This window comes from Sinocyclocheilus rhinocerous, unplaced genomic scaffold, assembly GCF_001515625.1.
Source record: "Sinocyclocheilus rhinocerous isolate Xijiao unplaced genomic scaffold, SAMN03320098_v1.1 scaffold2984, whole genome shotgun sequence".
NCBI classification, from domain to species: Eukaryota; Metazoa; Chordata; class Actinopteri; order Cypriniformes; family Cyprinidae; genus Sinocyclocheilus; species Sinocyclocheilus rhinocerous.
In genome coordinates this window covers 24,216-35,485 of record NW_015659951.1, presented here as the reverse complement: position 1 = coordinate 35,485, position 11,270 = coordinate 24,216, and the positions used below count along the sequence as shown (strand labels likewise).

Below are 11,270 nucleotides of genomic sequence, written 5' to 3'. Positions count from 1 at the left end.
TAGGCTACATCCTAAAATATAATTGTACGTACAATTATCATCAAGCTACACTTGAAAATTTATTTAATTATTAATTTATTGTCTTACCCACTTTAAACCATCATCAAGTGCTTGTAATAACTTCCAATTGTGATCTATAGTTGATTTTGATTAATAAGCAGACACATGCATTCTCTGTATGTTTAATAACGCTACACTGCTAATATTTGTCATAAACAACCTTTATTGCTACAAAAATACCATGAGCTGCATACAAAACACATATAGAAAATATATCGTCATAATCCTACTACTTGCTTTCATTTGTCGAATTGGAGGTGTTCACTCGGCTTATTTTATGAACGGAAATTTTAGCTTAGCAATAGAATATAAAAACAACTAGAACAAAAGTTGCTAGGCAACAGAGATGCGCATCTTCAACCATGAAAAAAAGTAGCAAAAGCAGAAATTATACGCCGTTAGTAATGCGAACGGTTGGCCATTCAAGGTAGATAGACTCAAAACTCTTGTTTTGTAATTTTAATAAATTAACATTGTAAGAAAGAAATATACATGCATTTAAAAAAAAAAAAAGTCAAGGAATTATAGTTATGTGGATTTTTATTTCTACAAAGCTATTACATTGCAAAATTTAAAAAGGTCAAAATTACTGCCTTGGTAGTTCTAGTGTTAACACCGTCAAAGGTACAAGACATTAAGGAAATATGAGAAGTGAACTATAAATGCCATTTGTGCAATAAAATTACGTTGCTAAAAATCATCGCAACGTTTATAAATGAGACCCCAGGTGTAAATGGAAATGTGTCTCACGCATCTACTTGTCATTCAGTCGACTGAAACGCTTCTTAATTCCAGGTGTAGACAGGGCCTTGGTGTATTTATTCAATAGACCAAACTCATTTACTGCGTAATTCATTGTTTTAATCCATTTACTTTAATGTAGTTCAAACTTTATTCCCTCCTGCTACCCGTCTCCTTTCTCAAACTTTACTTTCTCTATTGCCGCAGCAGCTTATTTCGTCAGAGCCAATGAAGCTCCCCTCTGTCCAATCTGTTCACGGCCATTCAATCCCCTCTGAACAGAATCCGCCAAATCTGTTCACGGCCATTCATCAAGACTGCATGTGAAATTTCACGGGTGAAATTGTGACACTGGGGTTAATTTTTATTTGTCTTTTTTTCACCTTAGACTCGATGGCACTGAAAATTAAAAGTCAAGAACTCAATGAAGTTGAAGAGAAAAATCAGCGTGAGATGCATCATGATTTCATGACGGGTGAAAAACCTAGACAGACTGAAAAGATTTCCTCACGAAAAAGAGCTCAGAAGACCAAACCTAACAGTTCTAATCGAACACGAAAACAAAACCTTGAAATCCACAAGAGTGTTCGCACTAGAGAGATGTTTATATGTGATCAGTGTGGAAAGAGTTTCTCAGGCACGAAATGCCTTAAAATGCATGCAATAATTCACTCCGCAGAGAGACCTTTCATGTGCCACCAGTGTGGAAAGACTTTCAAATTAAAGAAATACCTTACGACTCACTTGAGAGTTCACACAAAAGAGAGGCCTTTCACCTGCAGACAGTGTGGAAAGAGCTTCTCACAAGAAGCACATCTGAACGCTCACTTGAAAGTTCACACTGGAGAGAAGTCGTTCACGTGTGATAAGTGTGGAAATAGGTTCGCACGTAAAAGAGACCTTAATACCCACATGACTCTTCACACAGGAGTGAGACCTTACAACTGCAAAGTGTGTGGGAAGAGTTTCTCATGCAAAGGAAATCATAACAGTCACATGAGAATTCACACGGGAGAGAAGCCCTTTATATGTGATCAGTGTGGAAAGAGTTTCAGATTTAAAGCAACTCTTAGTTACCACATGACTATTCACTCAAGGGAGAACTGTTTAAATTGTCATCAGTGTGGAAGGAGTTTTACAGACAGAAATGATCTTAAGACTCATGTAACGACTCACACTGGAGAGAAGCCCAACATGTGCCATCACTGTTGCATCTGCAGAGTCATGTGCTTGTGAGACCCTATTGGTGTCGAAGAAGTTTTAAATGACATAAAATTAGTAGTGATTGCAAGACCTGAATTGAGTGTGTCAGATAAGGATAAGGGAGACATACAAAATAGTGTGGTGTTCTACATGTATTGTTGTTGTTATTTTCTATTGGATTTCCTGAGTTTACTTTTAATAAATTAGTTTACTTTATAATCTTCTTCTGCCTTCATCTTTATTGGACTGAAAACATTCCTGACCATGAAAAGGAAGATGGAGATCACCTTCATTAATGTTGGTATTTTTCAAGACGGCAGGAACCTGGAGGATTATGTGGAAGAGTTTGTCACCGTCTGCCACCATGGTACCTGTGACGACCTGATCCTCATGAGCTGCTTTTCCACTGTTGGGCGGGCCAATAGCGTTGCACCTCAAGCCGCAAGCCCAAAATCAAGCTGCGTTTCCACTGTTTGGACTAGGGCTACAGCAAAACCTGGCCTTAAAGGGTTAGTTCACCCAAAAATGAAAATTAGGCTGTGTTTTACTCACCCCCGAGGCATCCTAGGTGTATGTGACTTTCTTCTTTCAGACGAATCCAGTCGGGAGTTATATTAAAAATTGTCCTGGCTATTCCAAGCTCTATCATTGCAGTCAGCGGGTGTTGCAGTGCTTCAGTCCAAAAGAAGTGAAATAAAAAGCACCCATCCATAAAAAACAGTGTCTCACACGGCTCCGGGGTGTGAACAAAGGCCTCCTGTAGCGAATCGATGCGTTTTTGTAAGAAAAATAACCATATTTAAAACGTAATAATCACTTTAATCTAGCTTGCGCTCACTGTTGTACACGGAAGCAGCTCCGGGCGAATGACGTATGAGGTCAGCATTTGCCTATTCACCGAGAAGAATAAGCAAATAGTCTGGTGACGTAGGTCTGTGCGCGTTTCAATACCAAGTACGCAAATTTCGGACTTGCATCCTCAGTAGTTCGGACTTCGCGAGTTCGACTCAGGAGTGTGAACTCCCGTGGACGGGACGACGCAGGTCCGGTAATTCTGCAAACAGCAGCGTACTTGATAACATCAGTCAGCTCACCTTGGCTACTGCATTTTTCCTCACTGTATTTACAAGGTGACCGTGATTTCACCAAGTACAACATGTTCCTGGATCAACATCCTTGTTGATCCTGGAACAACATTCCAATTAACCAATCAGAATTGAGGGATAACTTTTCAGGAAATGTCTGTTTTACGCTTACAATCAGGGTTAGGTGCTTCTACACCCTTGTTAATCAGCTATCATTTCACACTGATTTTAGGATCAATTATGGGTAGGGTTAGGTTTAGGGGTAGGGATTGGGTTTAGTCTATATTTTTGGACAGTAATGTTGATCCAGGATCAACAAAAGATGTTGATCCAGGAACATGTCTTACTTGGCAAAATCACGACGACATAGCAGTATCTAACCACGTTTGAGCAACTGGCTGAAGCTTATCTGTGGCCAAAGGCAGACTGGGCAGTTCATCTGGTTCCATTGCTAACGGGGAAAGCCCGAGCCGCATTTGTCGCTAAGGCGCCTGATACTAACATGGATTATGACAAGCTGAAAGAAGTACTTTTAAAGAAATATGAAGTGAATACTGAGACTTATAGAATTAAGTTCCGTGCTTTGAACACCAAGCGAACGAGTCGCCGATAGAATTGTACGTTCGACTCAAGACTTATTTTCAAAGTGTGTTCTGCTGGAGACGGTGACAAAGAAGGAATTAATGGAGACTTTGGTGCTGGAGCAGTATATGAGAGTGTTGTTCCCGGAAATTCGCACATGGGTTAAAGAGAGGAATCCGGCAGCTCAGCTGGTTGAGTCATACCTCGCGGCAAGGAAAGGTTCTTCGACACCCCTTCGCTATGCTGGCATTCTGCAAAGCACCAGAGGTAGGTCGGGGGGTAGTACGTACTCGCAACAGCAAACGCAGATTATTAAGACCACCCACCCTAATCCCAGACCTTCTGTGTTAATGCATCAGTCAGTAGACAAAGACAATGTTGTTTGCTATAATTACGCAGAGCCGGGCCATACTAGTCCTCATTGCCCAGTTAGAAAACCCAAAACCGCTCATTTGTGTTACTTACCTACTTCAAGTATGTCTACCTCCATTAGTAAAGAGCCCATTATTGAAGTGTTACTGAATGGTAAACCTGTAATGGCACTTGTTGATACCGGTTGTGTGCAGACACTAGTACAGAGCCAGTATGTACATAGAGATACATGGATGGGAAAAAAGGTGTCCGTTTGTTGTGTACATGGAGATCGGTCAGACATACCAATGGCAGAAGTGTACATTGAGGTTAGTAAGCAGCCATTTTTGATGAAAGTTGGAGTTGTGGCTAACTTACCATATCCGGTGTTGTTGGGTACGGATGTGCCCATATTAACAGATTTGTTGCAGAAAACAGCACTGTGCGCTGCGGTAACGAGAGCACAAGCTAAAATTGTGACTGAAATAACGCAGACACAGAGCCAGATAAGTGAATTGCCCTTTGCTGATGTCGATGTAGAAGCCGACACGAAATGTGAAGTCAGTCAGAGAATGTTGAAGCATAGAAATGAGGTAACTGATGTAATGCAGGCTTCACAGCAGATCAAGGTAGAGCTAGAGGAGCCTGAAGACATCGAGTTGAGTTTCAACATTTCAAACGAACTAGCACTTATACAAAGAGAGGATGTTACACTAGCAGAGTGTTTTGACAAAGTTGGGAAAGAAAACGCAATAGATATGTTGAATGGTGAGAGGTTTTTGATTGAAAATGATTTGCTGTACAGACAATCAAAGGAAGATGGTACACATTTAGTGGTTCCCGAAAAATATCGCAATCAGGTGTTGCAACTTGGACATTCTATTGCTTGGTCAGGTCATCTTGGGTTCATGAAAACGTCGATGAGAATATCAAAGAGGTTTTTCTGGCCAGGAATGTTCAACGAAGTTAAGGAATACTGCAAGAAATGCGCTGATTGTCAGCTAATGGCTAATAGAACCCCCGCTGTAGCGCCATTAGTGCCTATACCGGCAGTTAGTATTTGTGATTATGCAACCCGTTTTCCAGAAGCATATCCCTTAAGAGAAGTCACCACAAAGCAAATTGCGAATGCACTTTTACACTTCTTCTCACACGTAGGCATACCAACTCAAGTATTAACCGATCAAGGCACAAATTTCATGAGCCGCACATTACAACCGGTTTACCAACTCTTAGGTATCGAACGAGTACGTACAACTCCCTATCACCCCCAGACTGATGGGTTAGTTGAACGGTTCAACCAAACTTTGAAAAGTATGCTAATGAAGTTCATTTCGGAGACTGGAAAAGACTGGGACAAATGACTACCGTACCTTCTCTTCGCTTATTGCGAAGTCCCACAAGCATCTACGGGATTCTCCCCATTTGAACTTCTATTTAACCATCAAGTAAGAGGTCCGCTAGACGTCCTGAAAACCAGCTGGGAGGAGAAGGATAAACCGCGCAAGCAAAACATTCTGTCTTATATGTTGCAGATAAGAGAAAAAATACAGCATGCGACTGAAACAGCTCAAGCAAGCCTGCAACGGTCCCAGGAAAAACAAAAAACTTGGTACGACAAGAAAGCCGTCTACGAGTGTTCCAGCCGGGAGACCAAGTGTTACTATTACTACCAACATCAGACAACAAGCTGCTAGCGAAATGGCAAGGCCCATACAAGGTTATCAGGAAAGTATCTGCAGTGAACTATGAGATTGAAATACCATCCAGACAGCAACCATTACAAATATTTCATGTCAACATGCTGAAGAAGTGGCATGAGCCCACTGAACAGCAAGACTCGATATCCAGCAAGCAGCAGCTACTGGTGAGAGCTGTCAACAACGATGAGGAAACAGAGGAATTGTACTTACCTGTACATCAGAGAAACAGTCTCCTGGATCTTCAGCATCTGGATTCAGTGCAGAGGGGACAACTGCTGGAGAACATCCCTCTGCATCTCTTCCAGAACATACCTGGGAAAACGGACATCATTCAACATCATATTTACCTGAAGGATAGTAAACCTATACATCAGCAGCCATATAGAGTACCACAAAAACTGCTTCCAACAATGAAACATGAACTGGATGAAATGTTGAAATTGGGAGTAATAGAGCCCTCCGACAGCGAGTGGAATAACCCCATTGTCCTTGTCCCTAAGAAGGATGGATCCATCAGATTCTGTTTGGATTTTAGGAAGTTAAATGCAGTCGAAGTAGGTTCGACCCATACCCAATGCCTCGGGTCGTTCTGATCGAGAGACTGAGCAATGCACAGTATTTGACCACGCTTGACCTTTGTAAAAGCTATTGGCAGATTCTACTGAGTGAACAGAGCAAGGAATTAACAGCATTCAAAACCCCTTTTGGGCACTTCCATTTCCGGGTGTTACCTTTTGGCTTGCATGGGGCACCTTCGGTATTCCAGAGGATGATGGACCACATCCTCAAGAGAGACAGAAACCTAGATGATATAATTATCTTCAGCGAGACCTGGGAACAACACTTGCAACATCTCAATGAAATCTTGTCAAGAATCAGGGTAGCTGGACTTACCATCCGCCCTGATAAATGCAGCATCGCCAAACCAGAGACAGTTTACCTTGGACATGTGTTGGGACATGGGGTAATTCGTCCTCAGCAAGGGAAACTCGAAGCAATTCAACACGCAATTGAACGACTAAGAAACAGGTCCGCTCTTTCCTTGGGTTGGTGGGGTGATATAGGCGTTTCATTCCCCAATTTTCTTCCAGAGCGGTAGCCCTTACTGACCTGACAAAAAAAGATAAATCGAGCAAGGTCAAATGGACTGCAGACTGTGAAAAAGCTTTTGTGGACTTGAAAGAAACGTCGTGCAAGGAGCCAGTATTGCAGAGCCCCAACTTTGATCAATCATTCACGGTACAGACAGACGACTCAGAGTATGGTCTGGGTGCCGTACTTCTCCAAGGACAGATAGACCAATTGCATCCTGTGGCTTACATTAGCCACGTTGGTTTCTATCCCTGCAGCCTTTTGAGTTTGAAGTTGTGTACCGTAAAGGGCAACAGAACTGCACAGCGGATTTCCTCTCCAGGACACCACATGGGTGTCGAAGGGAAGGGGGAGGAAATGTCACCGAGTGACTCTGTGATTATGAGACTATGCACATACGTACACCCATACCTCATGCGTATACATACAACATATCACACTACACGGTCTAAATGCCGGCACTGATAACATCATAAGACTGATGTAAGGTGTTTGTGTTAGAATATTGTGTGGGTACAGTTATGGGTCCAGTACGGTGTTTTGTATTTTTGTGTTTGGTGTACTTATGTTTATTTTGTAGATTGTATTATGTTTTATGTATTTGTGTATTGGAATAGCATAGAAATGCTTTAACTTACCAATCTCTGGTAGGATCCAGGAAGGGGAGGAGCCATGATCATAAAATGGCTGCCAGAGCTTAATATGAGAAAGAAAGGGCTGTGTGCGAGTGCTAGCTGTGAAAATATGGTGTTTTGTTTGCTGGTTTCGGTTTCAGTGTTTACTTTCCGTTGTGCTTCTATGTCTGTTTGGATTTCACCCCTGCACTTGTAAATAAAATCACCCAGCTCATTGCAAGTCCTGTCGTATGGATCAATTATTGGGTTGACTGTTCGGCGATCTCTAACACAGTGTTATCAGACTGTAGCCATTAAGATGTGTTTAAGAAACTGAAGAAAGCACAAGTGTCTGGGCATGACAAAACTTCTCCAGGTCCTCAAAACCCCATCAGACCCCACAGGGTTAATAACTACTATTACTATTTTTAACAATATTTGCCAATGAGCATTATTGGTACACAATTTGCTCTTTTATTTAACTGTGAAGAAAATATGATGGAAAGTCATTGTTTATGTTCACTTAAGATATATTTAACAGTTTTTGGGGTATTTTAACAATTTTGTGTATTTGTCCATTCAAGTGCAAGAAGACACAAAAGACAACTCAATTTGGTGTTCATAGGCTGTGAGAAGCGGCTCTCTACTTTCCCCGTAGCCCTATTTTCGATTTCAATTTAGTCATTCAACTGTGCTCTGATTTCAGAGTTACAGCTGATTTGTATAGTAGGCCATAAGGTGAAGCCGTTTTTCATTTAATCCCGTTCCCATACATGGGGCACTAAATTGTTTTCATTCCAATAAAAAGATCTATTGGTTTTGAGCGAGAAAATTAAAATAAATAAACTGCAGGATTACACATGGAGAACTTTTGAGTTTAAAGGCGGCAATAGTTCTTTCCTTGCATAATTGTATTTTGATCGTGAGTGATGAGGCTTCGCGTCACGTGTTTCCCGATAGACCAATAAGGTGGCCGCTTTTCGGAACGACATGTAAACATGAGTCCAAGATGTCTGCGCCCTTGTCGTCACTAAGAGGAACTTACGGCTAGACCTCCTTCAAAACTATGTAACATTTATTATAAACAATGCAATAAGCATCTCACGTCCGTAAACAAAGAAAAAACTAAGGATTTTACACGCACACAGTGGATACATTCAGAAACGGCGTCAACCAGTGGCTTGGCTTGCAGGATGAGAATCCTTCACATCGAAGGCATTTAAAGCTTCTTGAACTCATTGATAAAACGTTATATTTTAATATAATACACTAAAATGCTATGATACTACAGTTAATAAAATATATAATATAAAATAATTATTTGTAATTGCAAGTTAATCAAAAATTTGACAGAAAGATTATGCTATTACCACAGCTTGCTATCGGAGAACGCTAAACCGGAAACTCGCGTACCACTGAGATTTTATCAGAAATACATAGGCAGTGGGCCTTGCATAGAATCCATTTCTCCCAACATGTGGGCAGGAGAGCTGTCAGTCAATAAATGGGAAAACAAAGTAACTGGCATTACTTGTTTGAAAACGTAACTGATAATTTATTGTAAATTTGAAAGTATTGCATTACTTTACTAGTTACTTGAAAAAGTAATCTGATTACATAACTCGCGTTATTTAATAGGACCTTAGGCTTTGAGAGGTTCAAAAAACACAAGAATATCAACACCACTGATAAGTTTTTATTGATTTGAGTTTGTTGTTTGTTCCCAATCTCGAACTACCCTTCCATCTGGCATCCTTCCATTCCATTCCATTCAGTAATCAGCTTCACTTTCAATGGGAAACTACATAAGAAAGAGCGTGAACAAGTATTAACTCGTGAAAGTAAATTAATCACCGCACATCATACATTTTACACAGAACTTGATTATCTTGAATATATGTACATGCATTCTTGAAATAATAGGAAATAAGTTAGAAAGTCACTTCAGAAAATACTTTTTCCTGTCAGAAACACTCCTTTCAGACCAAATCCTGTCAGAATATGTTTTATTATTTCAAATCACATTAATGACTTTTAAAAAGTTATGAAGAAATGACAATATAAGATAGAAAATCACTTCAGAAAACGGTTTTTCTTATCAGAAACATTTCTTTCAGGCCAAATCCTGTCAGAATATATTGAAAAAATTAAATAAAAATACCGTCACAATCTGTTGTCAGCCTGTCTTGTCACTGTCAAATAGGCCCCTATCACTTTCATTTCATTTGAATTCATTTTGTAGTTGTGAAGATATAACTTTTTTAACAGTCTGTGGAAAATTATAAAGTGACTCACCTCAGAGAATTGGTGTAGTTGTTGCTGAGTGGTCAAGTGGGGTGGGGGGGGTGTCAGTGGTCTTAAAGGTGTTCTCAGGGAACCATGGTTACATGCGTAACCTGAGACGTTCCCTTTCGAAAGGGAACTCAACGCTGTGTCCTCTAGAGGGCGCTAGGGGAACGGTCTACCCACGGGATGAGTGCCCAAAAACTGGATTCCTTAAGTCAAGGACTCAAGGAACACCATCCCTGCCCCAGCCAAATCGCTTTTGCCAGGACCCGAGCCACAAACCTCTACAGGCAGGCTCAAAAACTCGCCAGCGTCATAAACTAGCTCACCTACCAAAGTCGGAACTCTAAGAGTGGAGGTCTCAGCATAACGACTCTCTAGAATGAGAGGAGACCTGGCTACACTCAACGCCAGAGGCAGTTAGTGAGGCTCAAAAAAGAAAAGAGCCTACAAACTCATATTACTGCCAAAGACGGAGCTCTGAAGAGCGGAGGCTTCAGCAAGATGACTCTCTTAAACGAGAGGAAGCCTAACAACACTCAACCATAGTTGAGGGGCTCTTAAGAGTGGAGGTCTCAGTAATCAGCAGAATGACTCTCTTAAACGAGAGGAAGCCTAACAACACTCAATCCTAGTTTTGGAGCTCTTAAGAGCGGAGGTCTCAGCATAACGACTGCACCGCCTCAGGGGAAAGCCCCTGACCCTGGTCTAGGTCCTTCAGCAAATCAGCCTGGTAGGCCTGCAATACTGCCATCGTATGTGCGCTTTCGCCTCCCTAAATTTACCGACCACCGTCTCAACGGATGTGCCGAACAACTCCGAAGGTGAAACCGGCGTATCGAGAAGAAAGCGTTTCTCTTTCTCCCCGATATCCGCCAAGTTCACCCACAGATGTCTCAGTGGCCACCATCCAAACCCATACCACTGCCTAAGCGGAGCTCTGGAGAGCGGAGGCTTCAGCAGGATGACGAGAGGAAGCCTCAAACACTCAACCCTAGTTGAGGAGCTCTTAAAAGTGGAGATCTCAGCATAATAACTCTCTAAAAACGAGAGCCTTCTCGATCTCAATATGGAGATCTGGAAGGAATGGGAGGCTCACGGGAGCTGGGCGGTTATGTCCGGAAAGAAATCGCTCATCAAGTCTGCCACGAACAATTTCCCCTTTCTCGCGCCTCCACTGCAGATCTAACCTCGCAGTGGCACGATCCATAACCTCCAACAGCTCATCATACACGGGGCAGGTAGACTGAGAAGGCTCAGAAACATCCTCTCCACCCTCATCAGCCAGATCCTGCTCACCTTGCAACAGAGCACTTCCTGCTGGATCAGAGGATGTAAGTGACAACACATCCTCTTCCAGCAGTTCACCCTCGGCAGCCGCCGACGAGTGCGAAAGATTAACCCCTCTCTCGAACTCGTCAGCAAGCTCCATCTGCGATCCCCACGATCTCAGTCTCCTCGCTGCCTCAGCAGCGGCAGGACCCGAGCCGCGGGGGGCAGATGATTGTCCCAATTCCCTCGAAAAAAGGGACAAACGAGATTGGAGCTTTCTC

The 11,270-nt window shown here is 42.1% G+C and overlaps 1 protein-coding gene across 1 annotated transcript; it reads left to right on the top strand.

Annotated features, from left to right (window-relative positions):
- The first annotated feature begins 1,193 nt into the window (after positions 1-1,193).
- On the top strand, positions 1,194-2,037 carry LOC107724679 (oocyte zinc finger protein XlCOF15-like). The gene has a single exon (XM_016533689.1). It carries the CDS (start codon positions 1,195-1,197, stop codon positions 2,035-2,037), a length of 843 nt encoding a protein of 280 aa, XP_016389175.1. The 5' UTR covers position 1,194.
- Positions 2,038-11,270: the final 9,233 nt, after the last annotated feature.